We start from the raw sequence: 19,146 nt of genomic DNA on the forward strand, positions 1-19,146 counted from the left end.
CTGGAGTGCAGTTGCACAATCTTGGCTCACTGCAATCTCCACCTCCTGGATTCAAGTGATTCTCCTGTCTCAGTCTCCCGAGTAACTGGGATTACCTGACTAATTTTGTAATTTTCGTAGAGACGAGGTTTCTCCATGTTGGTCAGGCTGGTCTCGAACTCCTGACCTCAGGTGATCTGCTCGCCTTGGCCTCCCCAAAGTAGGGGAGGCAGATGTGAGCCACCGTGTCTGGTCTACTCTTTTTTTTTTTTTTTTTTTTTTTGAGACAGTCTCACTCTGTCACCCAGGGTGGAGTGCAGTGGTGCAGTCTCAGCTCACTGCAACCTCTGCCTCCTGGGATCAAGCCATTCTCATGCCTCAGGCCCCTGAGTAGCTGGGACTATAGGTGTGTGCCACCACACCTGACTGATTTTTGTATTTTTAGTAGAGACAGAGTTTTGCCATGTTGGCCAGGCTGGTCTTGAACTCCTGGTCTCAAGATATCTGCCTGCCTCAGCCTCCCGGAGTGTTGGGATTACAGGCATGAGCCACCACACCTGGCCTCATGTGTACTCCTGACTAGTCTGTGTGGACAGGTACAGTCACCCCTTGGCTTAATTTTGTAAGAATTTCAGGGGTTTAGTAAACACTATTCAGGGTCCCAGGAGAGGACAGACCTTTTTGACCAAACCAGTGGCAGAAATAGAATGGGCTTTGGTTTAGTGTCACTGGCATAGGGGGCCCATACTTTTAAAGCAAGCAGATCAACTATTTTGAGAAAATAGATTTCATTCCCTAATAGCTATTTGAGCAATTGGACAATAAAATGTAGTCATTAGTCTAACTTTGAGCATCATGACTGTGAGGGAAACACTGTCCTTAAGAATGCTTATTGAAGACCAAAGGATGTGGGGCTGAAGTGATACCACTGTTCCTTATTTTTCTCCTTATCTTGGCTGAGCTCTTGATCTCTTGTTTAACTGTTGATTTTTGTGGACAGTTTAAGAAAGCATGAACCCACAAAAATTAAGAAGTAGAAAAAAAGCATGAAATTGTTTTTGTTTTTGTGTTTTTTTTAATTGCATTTTAGGTTTTGGGGTACATGTGAAGAACATGCAAGATTGTTGCATAGGTACACACATGGCAGTGTGGTTTGCTGCCTTTATTCCCCTCACCTGTATCTGTCATTTCTCCCCATGCTGTCTCTTTCCACCTCCCCACCCCCCGTCCCTCCCCCATTTCCCCCCGACTGACCCCAGTGTGTAGTGCTCCCCTCCCTGTGTCCATGTGTTCTCATTGTTCAACACCCGCCTATGAGTGAGAACATGCGGTGTTTGTAATTATTCTACTCTTGTAGGTATTGGCTAGACAGAACAAATGTTTCCCATTGCCCTGAAAACCTTTTTTTTTTTTTTAAATCTCAGGTTCGCACTGCTCCTTGGAACACCACAAGGGCCTTCATTGCTGCCATGAAGGGCAAGTGTCTCCTAGAGGTGACTGGGGTGGCCGATCCCACAGGGTGTGGTGAAGGATTCTCCTATGTGAAGATTCCAAACAAACCAACACAGCAGAAGGTGAGATTGTGTTTATTTCTAGAATGAGAAAGTCAAGGGAGAAAGAAATGGGTGAGTGGAGGACTTGGAATGTAGTTAACATAGAAGAATGACTTAGATGCCTACTTATAAGGAGCTCAGGTTTTTAGGATTCTCACTTTTTTTTTTTGTTTGAGGTAGGATGATAAAGAGCCGCAGCCAGTGAAGAAGACAGTGACAGGAACAGATGCAGACCTTCGTCGCCTTTCTCTGAAAAATGCCAAGCAACTTCTACGTAAATTTGGTGTGCCTGAGGAAGAGGTGAGTGTGGAAGTAAAAACGTAGAGGATACTAGGGGCTTCCTATAGAGAGGGAATTGCTAGGAGGCAGATGTAAAGAACTATCTGGGGAACTTTGCATTGTAGGATATAGTAGGCCAACTCTTAGATATTGTTTCAGGAGTTATCTTTCTTTGGAATCTGCTTTGGGATGATTTTTTTTTTTTTTTTTTGGTCTAACTAATTGTGTACATTGGCTAGTCCTTTGAAATCCCTGAATGATGTGTGTGTGTGTGTGTGTGTGTGTGTGTGTGTGTGTATGTGTGTATGTGTGTGTGTATATATATATATATATATATATATATTTGCGTGTTGCTATTTGTCTTATAGATTAAAAAATTGTCCCGCTGGGAAGTGATTGATGTGGTGCGCACAATGTCAACAGAACAGGCTCGTTCTGGAGAGGGGCCCATGAGTAAATTTGCACGTGGATCAAGGTTTTCTGTGGCTGAGCATCAAGAGCGTTACAAAGAGGAATGTCAGCGCATCTTTGACCTACAGAACAAGTGGGTCGTTTTAGTGCTGCAGAAAATCCAAGCTGGAAAGGGGAGAAGTTCCAGGCACTATTTCATAATAAAGAGGAGGTCACTTAAAAGTTTCACTACCTAGGTAGTCAGATATCCAACATGTCAGGGTAGTATCTGTTTGTAATACCACCACCAGAGTACCTACTCCTTCAAACCAACTTGGCAAAATTTTTGAATGGAAAGAGATGCTGGTCTTGAGCTCTAGGTTTCATGACAACTCTTGTGGCCTACTTGGGCCTAACAGACAGCACAATGGTAGCAGGTGACAGGTGGGTGGGGTTTTTTCTAACGGTTTAGGTGTGAGAGGAGAGTAATACACTATTTTTTTTTTTTTTTTTAAGACGGGGTTTTCACCATGTTGGTCAGGCTGGTCTTGAACTCCTGACCTCAGGTGATCCACCCGCCTTGGCCTCCAAAGTGCTTGGTTTACAGGCATGAGCCACCATGCCCGGCCTAGTAATACACTATTAAAAATGACCAGTGTGCTGATTTATTTCTCAAGTTCTCTCCAGGAATTCTGAAAGAGTTACTATAATTTTTCAAACTTGTCTTGTTTACCAAATGTCTAGGAAAACTTTGTAAAGCTTTTCTGTTAAGGGCCCCATGTCTTAGTGGATTTTGAGTATGCCTTTTTTAAGGTTGATCTCCCAGTTTTTTACTTTTGCCTGCAACGATATTTCTTTAGCTCTTTCTGCACATTGATTTTTCTCTTTTTAGGGTTCTGTCGTCAACTGAAGTCTTATCAACTGACACAGACAGTAGCTCAGCTGAAGATAGTGACTTTGAAGAAATGGGAAAGAACATTGAGAACATGTTGCAGAACAAGAAAACCAGCTCTCAGCTATCACGTGAACGGGAGGAGCAGGAGCGGAAGGAACTACAGCGAATGCTACTGGGTGAGGATGGTGGCTTCACAGACAGATACAAAAGAGAAAGATTGAAAAAGGAGCATAAATAACTGCAGAGTGTAATTGAGGTGGATCTGGAGGCAGAAGATATAGGGGATGCATGTGAAAGTCTGTAGATGAAGTAGAAAGCTTTTTACAAACAGGACTCTAGGCTTGTCTGTGGAGGACAAATTGAAAAGATGCTGTCAATCCACTGCTGCCTCTGTATCAGGTGCTTGGCCAAGCCTGGGCTATCAGTGCTGTACTTCAAATGAGCTTTTTGTGCATTTATTTACCTTAAGAGTTTTTTTTTTTTTTTTTAAGATGGAGTTTCACTCTTGTTGCCCAGGCTGGAGTGCAGTGGTGCGATCTCGGCTCACTGCAATCTCCACCTCCTGGGTCCAAGTGATTCTCCTGCTTCAGCCTCCTGAGTAGCTGGGATTATAGGCATGCGCCACCATGCCCGGCTAATTTTGTATTTTTAGTAGAGACAGTGTTTCTCTGTGTTGGTCAGGCTAGTCTTGAACTCTGGACCTCAGGTGATCCACCTGCCTCGGCCTCCCAGAGTGCTGGCAATATAGGTGTGAGCCAGTAAACCCGGTCAAGAGTTACTAATACAGAATCTGTAAGTGAATTTAGGGAGTTGTCTTTGAAACTTCTGAAATTACGTGTAAAAATATGCAAATGTACATTTTCTTTCTTTTTTTTGGAGACGGGGTTTCATTCTGTCACCCAGGCTGGTGTGCAGTGGTACAATCTTGGCTTCCTGCAGCCCCTGCCTCCCAGGCTCAAGCAGTTCTCCTGCCTCTGCCTCCCGAGTAGCTGGGACTACAAGTGCACACCACCATGCCTGGCTAATTTTTGTATTTTTTTTTGTAGACATGAGATTTCACCATGTTGCCCAGGATGTCTTGAACTCCTGAGCTCAAAGTGGTCCACTTGCCTCTGCCTCCCAAAGTGTTGGGATTACAGGCATGAGCTACTGCACCTGGCCTTATATGTGCATTTTCTGAGAACATTGATGGCTTTCAGAAGATCCTCAGAAGGAGTCTTAGATCTTAAAAAAAGAGTTTTAAAATTGTGGAAGTTGAGGGTGGGAATAATAATGACCTGAATTGAGTTGGGATATGGAGGGGATTGAGGATGAAAATCAAGGCAACCAGCCAGGCACGGTGGCTCACGCCTGTAATTCTAGCACTTTGGGAGGCTGAGGTGGGTGGATCACCTGAGGTCAGGAGTTAAAAACCAGCCTGGCCATCATGGTGAAACCCCATCTTTAAAAAAAAAAAAAAAAAAAAAATCAAGGCAACCTTAAGATTTTATTCTGGGATTACTAGAAAGATGTTGGTACCATTCATTACAAAAGTAGTAAATTTCAAGATCTGGCATGGTCACTCACGCCTGTAATCCCAGTACTTTGGGAGGCAGAGGTGGGCAGATAATCTGTGGTCAGGAGTTCAAGACCAGCCTGGCCAACATGGTAAAACCCCATCTCTACAAAAATTAGCCAGGTATGGTGGTGGGTGCCTGTAATCCCAGCTACTTGGGAGGCTGAGACAGGAGAATCACTTGATCTTGGGAGGCAGAGGTTGCGGTAGCCAGAGTAAACTCTGTCTCAAAAAAATAAAAATAAAAAAAACGGCATTTGAACAAGATCCCCATGTGATTCCTATTCATATTAATGTTTGAGAAGCATATGCTAGCTGGGCTTTAAGACTCAGGACTTGTTTTTGTAGTGCCATTTATTTTTCTCCAAATTGCATGCTTGAGTACCTTTTTTTTTTTTTTTTAAATGGTCTCATTCTGTTGCCCAGGCTGGAGTGCAGTGATGTAACCATGGCTCGTTCACTGCAGCCTCAACCTCCTGGGCTCAAGGGATCCTCCCACCTCAGCCTCTTGAGTAGCTGCTGGGACTACAGGTGTATACCACCACACCTGGCTAGTAGAATAAAAAATTATAGAGATGGTGTCTTCCGCTGTTGCCCAGGCTGGTCTCAAACTCCTGGGCTCAAGCAATCTTCTTACCTTAGCTTCCCCAAATGCTGAGATTACAGGCATAAGCCACTTCACTTGGCCTTGCATGCTTTTATTTGTAATGTGATCATCACCCACTTCCTACTTGGTCTTTTCTCTTGCCATTTTGCTCAGAGGAGTCTGTTTCTCGATCTTCTGTAGCAAACATGTAGTTCTTTGAAGTTCTTTCCGAACTTTTTGTACTTAGAAAAGTTGGGAAATTGGCTAGGCATGGTGGCTCACGCCTGTAATCCCAGCCTGTTGGAAGGCCAAGACTGGCCTATTGCTTGAACCCAGGAGTTAAGAGACCAGCCTGGGTAACATGACAAGACCCCATTTCTATGAAAATTTACCTGGGTGTCGTGGCACACGCCTGTAGTCCCAGCTACTCAGGAGGCTGAGTTGGGAGGATGGATTGGGCCTGGGAGGTGCAGGTTGCAGTGAGCTGAGATTGCACCCCTGTACTCTAGCCTGGGCGATAGAGCGAGAGAGATCCTGTCTCAAAAAAAAATAAAAAAAGTGGGGAAATTGACAGTGCTTAAAATGAAGTCAGGAAAGGACAAATCAGTATATTCTTGGAACTGATGATTACTTTGATGCTTTTTGTAGAATTGAGCTTTGATATCTCCACTGAACCCCAAGAAAATGATCATTTGGGAGGTAAGGGGAACGTTTGAAAATCTTTTGTACCTTGCAGCAGCAGGCTCAGCAACATCAGGAAACAATCACAGAGATGATGACACAGCTTCTGTGACTAGTCTTAACTCTTCCGCCACTGGACGCTGTCTCAAGATTTATCGCACATTTCGAGATGAAGAGGGTAAAGAGTATGTTCGCTGTGAGACAGTCCGAAAACCAGCTGTCATTGATGCCTATGTGCGTATACGGACTACAAAAGATGAAGAATTCATGTGAGTTTGATTCACCACTTTTATTTTTTTCTTTGAGGACAGAGTCTTGCTCTGTGGCCCAGGCCGGAGTGCAGTGGCATGATCTCGGCTCACTGCAACCTCCACCTCCTGGGTTCAAGCAATTCTCGTGCTTCAGCCTCTGGGTTTATAGATGTGCACCACCATGCCCAGCTAATTTTTGCATTTTTAGTAGAGATAGGGTTTTGCCATGTTGGCCAGGCTGGTCTTGAACTCGGCTGAAGCAATCTGCCTGCCTCAGCCTCCCAAAGTGCTGGGATTACAGGCATGAGCCACAGCACCTGTCCTAATTTACCACTTTTGAGTGTGATAGGGAGAATAATAATGATGGGGAATGGTGATTGGGGGAGGGGGCTTAAGTTTTAGTGACAAGATTCTTCACAGTTGTTTCTAGAACTCTGCTGTAATTGAGAACGGTCTTGCCTTTAGATTTTGGGTTTGAATAGAGCCAAATTACAGGGAAAATTTTGTCCTTTATTTGCCACAAGATAAAGGCATGTCTTGTTCCATTTTGGTCCTTTGCATTTTGATTGATTGGTTTGCAAAAGATTACTCAGGACTTATTCTAAGAGAGTTACTTCTGCAAATGGAGTGCTGATTAGGGAGGGAGATGGGAATGGCATGTGGCACGTAGCCCTTTTTTTTTTTTTTTTTTTGAGATGGAGTTTCGCTCTTGTTACCCAGGCTGGAGTGCAATGGTGTAATCTCAGCTCACCGCAACCTCCGCTTCCTGGGTTCAGGCAATTCTCCTGCCTCAGCCTCCTGAATAGCTGGGGTTACAGGTACGCACCACCATGCCCAGCTAATTTTTTGTATTTTTAGTAGAGACGGGGTTTCACCGTGTTGACCAGGATGGTCTCGATCTCTTGACCTCGTGATCCACTCGCCTCGGCCTCCTAAAGTGCTGGGATTACAGGCCTGAGCCACCGCGCCTGGCCTACGTAGCCCTTTTTATCTTAGCCTGGATGGATTACTTTAGTCCTGAGTTGTTAAGCTATCAGGATAGTCTTCTTGGTTAAGGTTTGCTTATGGTCCCGTGATTTTTTTTCTTCCTCTGCCTCCCACATTGTTCAGTCGAAAATTTGCCCTTTTTGATGAACAACATCGAGAAGAGATGCGAAAAGAACGGCGGAGGATTCAAGAGCAACTGAGGCGTCTTAAGCGGAACCAGGAAAAGGAGAAGCTCAAGGGTCCTCCTGAGAAGAAGCCCAAGAAAATGAAGGAGCGTCCTGACCTAAAAGTAAGTATAATGTTGTGTGATTACAGGTAATGGAACAAAGGAAGAAAGTATACCTTTTCCTTTAGCTTTTGACATTCTCCTTTACTGGGAATGAGGAAAGTATATTGTGGAAAGCTGGTTTGAATTGATGTGACTTCTTGAGCATTCTCAGTACTAATGTGAGTGGTATTAACAATTCCACATCCAATCTGGTGCCACTGTTTGTGTTCGTTCTCTCTCTCTCTCTTTCTCTCTTTCTTTCTCTCTTTTAGACAGGGTCTGGCTCTGTTGCCCAGGCTGGAGCACACTGGCATGATCTTGGCTCACTGCGGCCTCTGCCTCCCGGGCTCAAGCCATCCTCCTACGTCTGCCTCCTGAGTAGCTGGGGCTACAGGCATGTGCCACCACACCTGGATAATTTTTGTATTTTTTGTAGAGATGGGGTCTTGCCATGTTGCTAGTCTCGAACTCCTGAGCTAGTGATCCTTCTACCTTGGTTTCCCAAAGTGCTGGGATTGCAGGCATGAGCCACTGTGCCCACCTGCTGCTGTTTTCATTGGCTGTCATTTGTTTTGTTTATGTTTGTTTTTTTGAGATGGAGTTTTGCTCTTGTCCAGGCTGGAGTGCAGTGGTGTGATCTTGGCTCACTGCAACCTCCGCCTCCTGCCTTCAAGTGACTTTCCTGCCACAGCCTCCTGAATAGCTGGGCTTACAGGTGTCTGCTACCATGCCTGGCTAATTTTATGTTTTTAGTGAAATGGGGTTTCATAATGTTAGCTAGGCTGGTCTTGAACGCCTGACCTGGTGATCCATCTGCTTCAGCCTCCCAAAGTGCTGGGATTACAGGTGTTGAGCCACCATACCTGGCCTGTCATTTATTGTGGGTTTTTTTTTTTTTTTTTTTTTTTTTTTTGAGACAGTGTCTCACTGTGTTGCCCAGTCTGGGGTGCAATGGTGCAATCTCAGCTCATTGCAACCTCCATCTCCTGGGTTCAAGTGATTCTCGTGCCTCAGCCTCCCAAGTGGCTGTGCTACTAGGAATGTGCTACCACACCCATCTAGTTTTTGTATTTTTAGTAGAGATGGGGTTTCACCATGTTAGCCAGGCTAGTCTCGAACTCTTGATCTCAGGTGATCTGCCCACCTCAGCCTCCCAAAGTGCTGGGATTACAGGCATGAACCACCTTCCTGGCCTTATTCTTTATCTGAAATATTTTTTAGGAGTTGAGATAAGTTTGGTAGGTTTTTTGTTTGTTTGTTTTAGAGGCAGTCTTGCTTTGTCGCTCAGGCTGGAGTGTGGTGGTGTGATCTTGGCTCACTGCAGCCTCTGCCTCCCGGGTTCAAGGGATTCTCATGCCTCACCCTCCCAAGTAGCTGGGATTACAGGTGTGCACCACTATGCACAGCTAATTTTTTGTATTTTTACGCTTATTTTTTTTTTTTTTTTGGTCTTTTTGTTTTTTTTCCTTTTTGTGGAGAACGGGGTCTCGCTATGTTGCCCAGGCAGGTCTCGAACTCCTGGGCTCAAGCTATCCTCCCGCCTCTGCCTCCCTAAGAGCTGGGATTACAGGCGTGAGCCACAGCGCCCGGCAATTTTTTGTATTTTTAGTAAAGAGAGGGTGGGTTTTACTATGTTGGCCAGGCTGGTCTTGAACTCCTGGCTTCAAGTTATCCTCCCACTTTGGCCTCCCAAAGTGTTGGGATTACACGCATGAGCCACCACTCTTGGCCCAGGTTTGGCAGGTTTTTTAACATGTACTTTCATGTCTCTTGCCTGTGTGTATACATTGTATATATTTTTAAATATGTATCTTTAAAATATTGCACATATTAAAAGAAGCAACAAAAATAAAACATAATTTTTCCATAACTTAGTAGGATTACAGATACTACTGTGATTGTACTAGCATCATAAGATGAGGTAGTTGCGGTATAGTGGAAAGAGCCGTGAACTTAGAAATGGAAGATCTGAATTTATTTAATAGGTCTGTGACCTTCTCTGAGCTTGTTTTCTCTAATATAAAATATATCCACAGTGGTGGTGTATTAAATGATATAATTCAAGGGAAGCACTTTGTAAACTATAAAATATTCAACAAATGCAGAGTTCTTAATGCGTACTGAGGTCATTAAGTATTTTAATGTTCCTTTCTTGTATGTGGCATTAGATAAGTGTGATACAGTATTGGTTCCGTTTTACAGATGAAACTAAGGTCTAGGATACCAGAGCTACTCATTTGCAAAACTGAGATGGAGACTTGGTGTTATCAAACCTTTTTCTTGTTTTGAATAGAGAATGGGAATATACCTTGCAGGCTGATTACGCTTCTGAATGTAGACATTGGGGCTTCCATCAGCTTTTCTCCTGCATATTTAATATTTTCATAGTTTACAACTTAAATTGGGAGTGGGAATCTTTTTTTTTTTTTTTTCTCACCTTACCTGATATTTAAAGCAATGTTTAGTCTCTGGATTTCATTTTTTTTTCCATGTGTTGTTTCTGTACATGCGGTGTTTTTCTAGTGGCTTCTGATTGATCAGTGCATAACAATTCTATTGGAGCAAAAGTTCTGAAGCTGACTTTGTTTTTTCCCTATGTTGTATATACAGTTGATCTTTGAACAACATGGATTAGAACTGCATGGGTCCACTTATGTGTGGATCGTGGTATGTGAAGCCTGTGTATATGGAGGGCTGGTTTTTTGTATATATGGGTTTCACTATGTGTGGATTTTGTTATACTTGGGGGTCCTGGAACTAGTCCCCTGCATATACTGAGGGACGACTGTATTTCTTATCTGCTTATCTCTGATACGTGTTTTAGCCTGCTTACCTCTGACATGTTTGGTACTTTTCCTTTTGCAGCTGAAATGTGGGGCATGTGGTGCCATTGGACACATGAGGACTAACAAATTCTGCCCCCTTTATTATCAAACAAATGCGCCACCTTCCAACCCTGTTGCCATGACAGAAGAGCAGGAGGAAGAGTTGGAAAAGACAGTCATTCATAATGATAATGAAGAACTTATCAAAGTTGAAGGAACCAAAATTGTCTTGGGGAAACAGCTAATTGAGAGGTAAGAGATAGCAGGCAGGAGGTGCTGTGGGACAGATTTATTTGAGGTTGGTTGTATTGGTGGCTGGCAGGGGTGGATGTGATACGTTCTCTGATATGGAACTGAAGGAACTGGAATTTTGATGGCTTTTCCTCAGTAATTGTTGCCAGTAATGAAATTATAGCACTCGTTAGGTTGTACCACTTGTTTTGGGGCATGCTGCCTAACTTCTGAGTCTGTTTCCTTAGTTACAAAATAAAACCACCCTTACCAGGGTAGTTAAGAGAAAATGAGACAGACTACAAAGCATATAGTACAGTGCCTGACATATAGTAGATACTCAGTAGATGTTAATTTCCTCTTCTACTTCTAGATGCTTATAATATTTGCAAGGTCCCTAATCTCGTAGTGTTTTTTTAAGACAAAGTCTTGTTCTGCCACCCAGGCTAGAGTGCACTGCCACCTCTGCCTCCTGGGTTCAAGCGATTCTTGTGCCTCAGCCTCCCAAATGGTTGGGATTATAGACGCCTGCCACCATTCCCAGCTAATTTTTGTATTTTTGTAGAGACGAGGTTTCACCTGTTGGCCAGGCTGGACTAGAACTCCTTACCTCAAGTGATCCGCCTGCCTTGGCCTCCCAGAGTGCTGGGATTAGAGACGTGAGCCACCGCGCCCAGCCTTGTAGTGTTCTAATAAGGGACCAAAAGATGGAAGAGACATATAAACTGTGCTTATACTTAAGTCTTATTCTCAGAGAGTTTAATAGATATTAAAATGGAGAAGTTGTAAAGTTCTTTCCCCTAACTTTTATAGTTTGAAAATGGCAAACATACAGAAAAGTTGAAAGACTATAGTATATAATTCTTCAATATTCACAAATTGTTAACATTTTGCTACATTTGCTTCATTTTTATATATCTAAAACTTTTTTTTCCCCCTGAATCATTTGGAAGTAAGTTGGAGCCATCATATTTCATTCCCAAGAAAGTTAACGTTAATAATATATAATATTCAGATCTCATTCAGTCTTCCCTAGTTGTCTCAGTGTCCTTTATTGCTTTTTTCTCCAGTTCTGGATTCAATCCCAGTGCAAATGTTAAATATATTTTGATTCACTCTTAATCTAGAATGTTCCCCCTATGTTTTATGTTTTTCTTTTCTTTTCTTTTTTAAGATAGGATCTGGTTCTGTTACCCAGGCTGGAGTACAGGGGCATGATCTCAGCTCACTGCAACCTCCGCCTCCCAAGCTTAAGTCATTCTCTTACCTCAGCATCTGGAGTAGTTGGGACTACATGCATGCACTACCACACCTGCCTAATTTTTGTATTTTTTGTAGAGACAGGATTTTGCCATATTGCCCAGGCTGGTCTCAAACTCCTGGGCTCAAGCAATCTTCCTGCCTCAGCTTCCCGAAGTGCTGGAACTACAGGTATTAGCCACTGCACCCAGCCCCATTATGTTTTTCATGACATTGAATTTTTTTGAAGATTCCAGGCCAATTGTCTCAAAATATTCCACATTCTGGATTTGTCTGATTGTTCTCTCATTGATTAGATTCCAATTAAATATTGTTGGCAAGACATTTAATGTCGTATTTAGGTGATATACTTATTATACCATATCAGCAAGCACATAATGTCACTGTTTTGATCATCTTGTTAAAGTGGTAAATTCTCAGATCCTGTAAAAAAGTATGCTTTTTCTTTGTAATTAACATGTTGGTGAATATCCTGTTGCCTTGACCATTTTTGTTAGCATCAGTTGATGACCATTGCCTCAATTCAGTTATTTCAATGGGGGTTCCAAAATGGTAATTTTTCTAATTCTAGCATTTCTTCTACAGTGGTTAACATTTTTCTATAAAAAAGAGCTTTCTACTCCCTTTTTAAGTATTACTATGGAGTCTGAAATTGTTAACCTTTGTAAATTCAATGTTGTATAATTCTTCGCATAATGAATTTTGATGCTCATAGAGTGTCCCAGATTTGACTCCCTCAAGCCAGATCCTGTGTGTGTTTTTTTTTAATGACCTTGGAAATATTTGAGAACTTTCTGCTTTCTGGCACAAGATATTTTTCCCCCTTCTCTTGAGATGGAGTGTTGCTCTGTTCCCCAGAGTGGAGTTCAGTGGCGCAATCTCGGTTCACCACAACCTCCACCTCCCGGGTTCAAGCGATTCTCCTGCCTCAGCCTCCCGAGTAGCTGGGATTTCAGACATGTACCACCACACCTAACTAATTTTTGTATTTTTAGTTGAGATGGGGTTTTACCATATTGACTAGGCTGGTCTCGAACTCCTGACCTCAGGTGATCTGCCTGCCTCGGCCTCCCAAAGTGCTGGGATTATAGGCATGAGGCACCGCGCCCAGCCTTCTGGCACAAGACATTAAAGGCTCTCTTTGATCTTTTCTTGTCCTATACCTAGAGTCAGCCATTTCTCCAAGAGCCCAGGTTCCTTTTTCTTTTTGAGATGGAGTCTAATTCTGTCTCCCAGGCTAGAATATGGCACAATCTCAGCTCACTGTAACCCTCGCGTCCCAGGTTCAAGCAATTCTGCCTCAGCCTCCCAAGTAACCAGCTTGCCCAGCTAATGTTTTTATTTTTAATAGAGATAAGGTTTCACCATGGTGGCCAGGCTGATCTTGAACTCCTGACCTCAAGTGATCTGCCTGCCTCAGCCTCCTAAAGTGCTGGGATTACAGATGTGAGCCACTGTGCCCTCCAGATTCCTTTTATTGGGGAATGCTATTTAGAAACCAAGATCTAGGTGTTAGATATGTTCATTACCATTGAGATGTCTTTGCTTCAGGACTCTTTTTTGGACAGAACTGGGAAACACACACACACACACACACACACACACACACACACACACACCCACACACCCCACACTCCACACTCCACACACACCCCCCCCCACAGTTTTTTTTTTTTGAGACGGAGTTTTACTCTTGTTGCCCAGGCTGGAGTGCAATGGCATGATTGTGGCTCACCGCAACCTCCGCCTCCCGATTTCAAGTGATTCTCCTGCCTCAGCCTCCAGAGTAGCTTGGATTACAGGCATGCGCCACTATGCCTGGCTAATTTTGTATTTTTAGTAGAGATGGGGGTTTCTCCATGTTGGTCAGGGTGGGCTCAAACTCCCAACCTTAGGTGATCCCCCGCTTTGGCCTCCCAGAGTGCTGGGATTATAGGTATGAGTCACCTCCCCTGGCCCGTATACATATATTTTAAATGACAACTTTATACTGTTATCTCCAATTTAGGTTATGTCTATAGATTTTTTTTCTCATCTTCCCTCATTTCATATTTGTATCCATTCTCAAGAAATAACTTAGTTTCTCTATATAATTACTTAGAAATCAATATATTGAGAAATTTGCTTTATCCTATTACATGTACAAAATAGTTTCAGAATTACTATAATAATACCATTACCAACAACAAACCTATAAAGTAGGTTCAAGATGTTTTTTGTAGTTTGTTTTTCTTAGACTATATATCACTGTGGTATAGTTAGGATATTATATCTCAAACATACTGAATCAATTTTTTTTGTGTGTGTAATTTAAGAAATCAATTTGATACAGTTAGAGTCATTTATTTCTATTTGTATTCACTTTTGGGTTCTTTTTCCCATCCTTGTTAATTTATTTTTTGAGACAGAATCTTGCTCTGTTGCCCAGGATGGAGTGCAGTGGTGCAATCTCAGCTGACTGCAAACCTCTGCCTCCTGGATTCAAGTGATTCTCTTGTCTCAGCCTTTCGAGTAGCTGGGGCTACAGGCGTGTGCTACCACACCTGGCTAATTTTTGTATTTTTAGTAGAGATGGGGTTTTGCCATGTTGGTCAGGCTAGTCTCAAACTCCTGAGCTCAGGCAATCCGTCCACCTTGGCCTCCCAAAGTGAAATTATAGACATGAGCCACCACAGCCAGCCCCCATCCTTGTTGATTTCATTATTAATATCTGAAATAGTCATTGTTTTTTGAAGCACATTAAAAGAGGGAGATAGGCTGGGAATGGTGGCTCATGCTTATAATCCCAGGACTTTGGGAGGCTGAGGTGGGAGGATCACTTGAGCTCGAGTTTGAGACTAGCCTAGGCAGTATAGTGAGACCCTGTTTGTATTACTAAAAAAACAGTTTTAAAATTTTAAAAATGAAGAAGAGGAACATGTGATACCTTGATCCCTTATAGTGTAAGAGAAAGTGAATAAGCTTTAATGATTGAGGGAAGCCCAAACTAGTTTGTTTTGTTTTTTTTCAAACCAGTTTTTAATTTCTTGTTTCCATTCTGAATGAGTTAGGTATACTAGCCTTTTAACCTTTAAGATAGAATGTTGGGGCTGGGCATGGTGGCTCACACCTGTAATCCCAGCACTTGGGAGGCCAAGGCGGGTGGATCATCTGAGCTCAGGATTTTGAGACCAGCCTGATCAACATGGTGAAACCCGTCTCTACTAAGAATACAAAAATTAACCAGGTGTCGTGGCAGGCACCTGTAATCTCAGCTTCTTGGGAGGCTGAGGCAGGAGAATCACTTGAACCTGGGAGGTGGAGGTTTCAGTGAGCTGAGCTTGCGCCATTGCACTCCAGCCTGGGTAACGAGTGAAACTACATTTCAAAAAAAAAAAAAAAAAAAAAAGAATGTTGGAACTCGGTTCTTAAAATTCTTTAGCCTGGTTTCCTTATCTTCCTAATAGGAAACTGAGGTAAAGTTGTGATTTAGTTAGTTAGTTATTTGGAGAGCCTATGAAGGCTTGCCTGATCTGAGCCTTAGAAGGTGGATGTCTGGCCTTTGGTTTGGCATTTTCCTCCCTAGGCTTGTTCTTAGGTACCTTGGACTTTTTGTATTATAGTTGCTTTTTTTTCCTGGGGACTAGAAATCGGGGCTGCATCTTATGAAAGTGTTTTGATTGCAGTGCGGATGAGGTTCGAAGAAAATCTCTGGTTCTTAAGTTTCCTAAACAGCAGCTTCCTCCAAAGAAAAAACGGCGAGTTGGAACCACTGTTCATTGTGACTATTTGAATGTGAGTCTGGGGGTTGCTTCTTTCTGATTAAGTGGGTTCTCATTGATTCCTCTGGCCGTATATGCCTTGGCTCTGACAGCCTTAGATTCTCCATTTGCCTTGCCCTGAGAATTATTGGGTACTGTTCATTGTAAGATTTCTTTTTTTTTTCCTGAATTTTTTTTCTTTTTATGCTTCACGAATTTGTGTGTCATCCTTGCACAGGGGCCATGCTAATCTTCTCTGTATCGGTCCAATTTTAGTATATGTGCTGCTGAAGTGAGCACTTACTGTAAGATTTCTAAAACATGTTTGTCTAGTTAGAGAATGTGGATTTTTTTTTTTTTTGAGGTGGAATCTCACTCCACCCAGGTTGGAGTGCAGTGGCGTGATCTTGGCTCACTGCAGCCTCCATCTCCCAAGTTCAAGCAATTCTTCTGCAGCTGGGATTACAGGCGCGCACTACCACGCCCAGCTAATTTTTGTATTTTTTTTTTTTTTTTTTTTTTTTTTGAAGACGGGGTTTCACCATGTTGGCCAAGATGTTTTCAAACTCCTGACCTCAAGTCATCCACCCACCTCTGCCTCCCGAAGTGCTAGGTTTACAGGCATGAGCCACTGCACCTTGCTAATTTTTATATATATATATATATATATATATATTTTTTTTTTTTTTTTGAGACAGAGTTTCACTCTTGTTACCCAGGCTGGAGTGCAATGGCACGATCTCGGCTCACCGCAACCTCCGCCTCCTGGGTTCAGGCAATTCTCCTGCCTCAGCCTCCTGAGTAGCTGGGATTACAGGCACGCGCCACCATGCCCAGCTAATTTTTTTGTATTTTTAGCAGAGACGGGGTTTCACCATGTTGACCAGGATGGTCTCGATCTCTCGACCTCGTGATCCACCCGCCTCGGCCTCCCAAAGTGCTGGGATTTTTATATTTTTATTAGAGATGAGGATTTGCCATGTTGACCATGCTGGTCTTGAACTCCTGACCTCAGGTAGTCCACTTGCCTTGGCCTCCCAAAGTGCTGGGATTACAGGTGTGAGCCACTGTGCTTGGCTGATTTTGTGGGGTTTTTTTTGGTTTTGGTTTTGTTTTGAGACAGTGTCTTGCTCTGTCACCCAGGCTGGAGTGCAATGGTGTGATCTTAGCTCACTGCAGTCTCTGCCTCCCAGGTTCAAGTGATCCTCCTACCTCTGCCTCCTGAGTAGCTTGGATTACAGGCACATGCCACCACACCTGGCTAATTTTTGTATTTTTAGTGGAGATAGGGCTTCTCTATGTTGCCCAGGATGGTCTTGAACTCCTGGCCTCAAGTGGTCTGCCTGCCTTGGCCTCCCAAAGTGCTGGGATTACAGGCGTGAGCTACTGTGCCCAGACAGAATGTGGATTTTTTTTTGGTCTGAGGAGGCATTCTGATTTCTCGTTTCTCCTTAGAGACCTCATAAGTCCATCCATCGGCGCCGCACAGACCCTATGGTGACGCTATCATCCATCTTGGAGTCCATCATCAATGACATGAGAGATCTTCCAAATGTGAGTTCATTGCATTGATTATCTGTAGTATGGATGTTTAAGATCCTTTGTTCTGTCTGTGATTTCCAGTAGAGGGCAGTAATCTATAGGTCTAGGCACCTCAAATTTTGGGGAATGTAGTTTTTTATTTTTTTTTAAGCAGTTTAATAGAGGAAACCGATCTACTCCATCTAGAAAGATTCCTTTCAGAGTTGATAGACAGGTTAAGATGTGTGAGTCTTCAGGAATTGGCTCTGGCAAGTGTTCTTTGCTGATGTATGGTTCTGGCTCTTGTTTGCAGACATATCCTTTCCACACTCCAGTTAATGCAAAGGTTGTAAAGGACTACTACAAAATCATCACTCGGCCAATGGACCTGCAAACACTTCGTGAAAATGTGCGTAAACGCCTCTACCCATCTCGGGAAGAGTTCAGAGAGCATCTGGAGCTAATTGTGAAAAATAGTGCAACCTACAATGGTAAGAATCACATGTCTCATGACTGCAAAGGTCACTCACTGTTCAGATCCTTATTTATTCCTTACTGGCCCTAAATTCAGACTGGATCGGACTGAGAGGACTACAGTGCATTTGTGCATTCATTTGTGGGTATGAAAATCAGATAATACACATTTTCAGTCATTTAATAAATATCACTTCTTTTTATTCCCACTGTTTTTAGTTCTTATATCTTCTGGAGAATTTGGAGTCTGTCCATTGCAATGAAACAGTTGCATGGAAAGTAGTGGAAGAGGTGGGTGAGCCTAGGTTAGAAGAGAGAGACATTCAGTGTGGATGGAACCTGTGTAGAGTATGCACTTGTGACTGTATTCGCAGTGTCTGAATCTTTGATCTACAAATGTTAGAGGCACTCAAAAGCTGAGAAGACAAAAGAGGAAGAAATCTGTTTGTGTATCTTTTTTTTTTCCTTGTGAGACAAGGTTTCACTCCTATTGCCCAGTAGCCTCCCGAGTAGCTGGGACTACAGGCTGTTGCCACGATGCCCTGCTAATTTTTATATTTTTTTGTTAGAGATGGGGTTTCGCCATGTTGCCCAGGCTGGTCGTGAACTCTAGGCCTCAAGTGGTCTGCCTGCCTTGGCCTCCCAAAGTGTTGGTTTCACCATGTTGCCCAGGCTCGTCTCAAACTCCTGAACTCAAGTGATCTGTCTACCTTGGCCTCCCAAAGTGCTGGGATTACAGACATGAGCCACTTGGTCCAGCCACATTTTTTAAATTTCACCATAAGAAATCTTTAAAATGAGTACTCTTATAATCCTCATTTTCCAGATGAACATACAGGTCTGTAGTGTTTAAATAGCTTAAAAAAATTTTTTTTTTAATGAGAAAGATGAGCTGATGGGTTGATGTGTACAGTAAACCACCATGGCACACATTTACCTATTTAACAAATCTGCACGTCCTGCACATACATGAAAAAAAAGGAAGTTGACTTTACCTTTGGGGCACTTCTAACCTACATCTGTGATCTTTTTTTTTTTTGGAGATGTAGTCTGTCTGTGTTGCCCAGGCTGAAGTGCAGTGGTACAATCTTGGCTCACTGCAATCTCTGCCTCCTGGGTTCAAGCGATTCTCCTGCCTCTGCCTTCTGAGTAGCTGCGATTATAGGTGCCTGCTACCATGCCCAGCTAATTTTTGTATTTTTAGTAGAAATGAGGTTTTGCTATATTGGCCAGGCTGGTCTGGAACTCGACCTCAGGTGATCTGCCCACCTTGGTCTCCCAAAGTGTTGGGATTGAGCCACCATGCCCGGCCGATTTTCTTTTTTGAGACAGAGTCTCACTCTGTTGCCCAGGCTGGAGGAGTGCAGTGGTGCGATCTTGGCCCACTACAACTTTCGCCCCCTGGGTTCAAGCAATTCTCCTGTACTCTTTTTTTAAAAATTTTATTAATTCTGTTTAGTTTTTTCCTGTGGTTCTCTAAGAAGGAGCCTCTACTCTTAACTAGCATGCTCAATATACCCTTCTCCACTTTTTCACTTACCATTTATGCCTCACACCCCTGTACTTGTCTTTGGCTGAAGTACTAGCTACATTCTAATTGCTGGATCCACTGGCCACATTTCAGAAACAACCTTTTATTTAAACAGCTTTATTGAAATATACACAATGGCT

The 19,146-nt window shown here is 43.0% G+C and overlaps 1 protein-coding gene and 1 non-coding gene across 19 annotated transcripts in view; one reads left to right on the forward strand and one right to left on the reverse strand.

Annotated features, from left to right (window-relative positions):
• TAF1 (TATA-box binding protein associated factor 1) overlaps positions 1-19,146 on the forward strand; it is a 100,923-nt gene that overhangs the window by 25,668 nt on the left and 56,109 nt on the right. For 17 of the 18 annotated variants that reach the window (XR_012515620.1, XM_074391618.1, XM_074391612.1 and 14 more), the window contains 10 exons: positions 1,404-1,553; positions 1,713-1,832; positions 2,180-2,355; positions 3,094-3,272; positions 5,974-6,187; positions 7,280-7,445; positions 10,290-10,501; positions 15,406-15,514; positions 16,936-17,034; positions 17,315-17,492. Coding sequence is in view for 17 of the 18 variants with exons in the window: in XM_074391618.1 (XP_074247719.1) it covers positions 1,404-1,553; positions 1,713-1,832; positions 2,180-2,355; positions 3,094-3,272; positions 5,974-6,187; positions 7,280-7,445; positions 10,290-10,501; positions 15,406-15,514; positions 16,936-17,034; positions 17,315-17,492 (1,603 nt within the window). In the remaining variant the exon portion in view is untranslated. The remainder of the gene's footprint in view (positions 1-1,403; positions 1,554-1,712; positions 1,833-2,179; positions 2,356-3,093; positions 3,273-5,973; positions 6,188-7,279; positions 7,446-10,289; positions 10,502-15,405; positions 15,515-16,935; positions 17,035-17,314; positions 17,493-19,146) is intronic. The other variant, XM_074391613.1, reaches the window with a different exon arrangement.
• On the reverse strand, positions 15,674-15,780 carry LOC120366654 (U6 spliceosomal RNA). Its single transcript, XR_005581239.1, has one exon. It is a non-coding gene; the product is annotated as a U6 spliceosomal RNA (small nuclear RNA).

The sequence above is a fragment of the Saimiri boliviensis genome, chromosome X (assembly GCF_048565385.1).
Source record: "Saimiri boliviensis isolate mSaiBol1 chromosome X, mSaiBol1.pri, whole genome shotgun sequence".
NCBI classification, from domain to species: Eukaryota; Metazoa; Chordata; class Mammalia; order Primates; family Cebidae; genus Saimiri; species Saimiri boliviensis.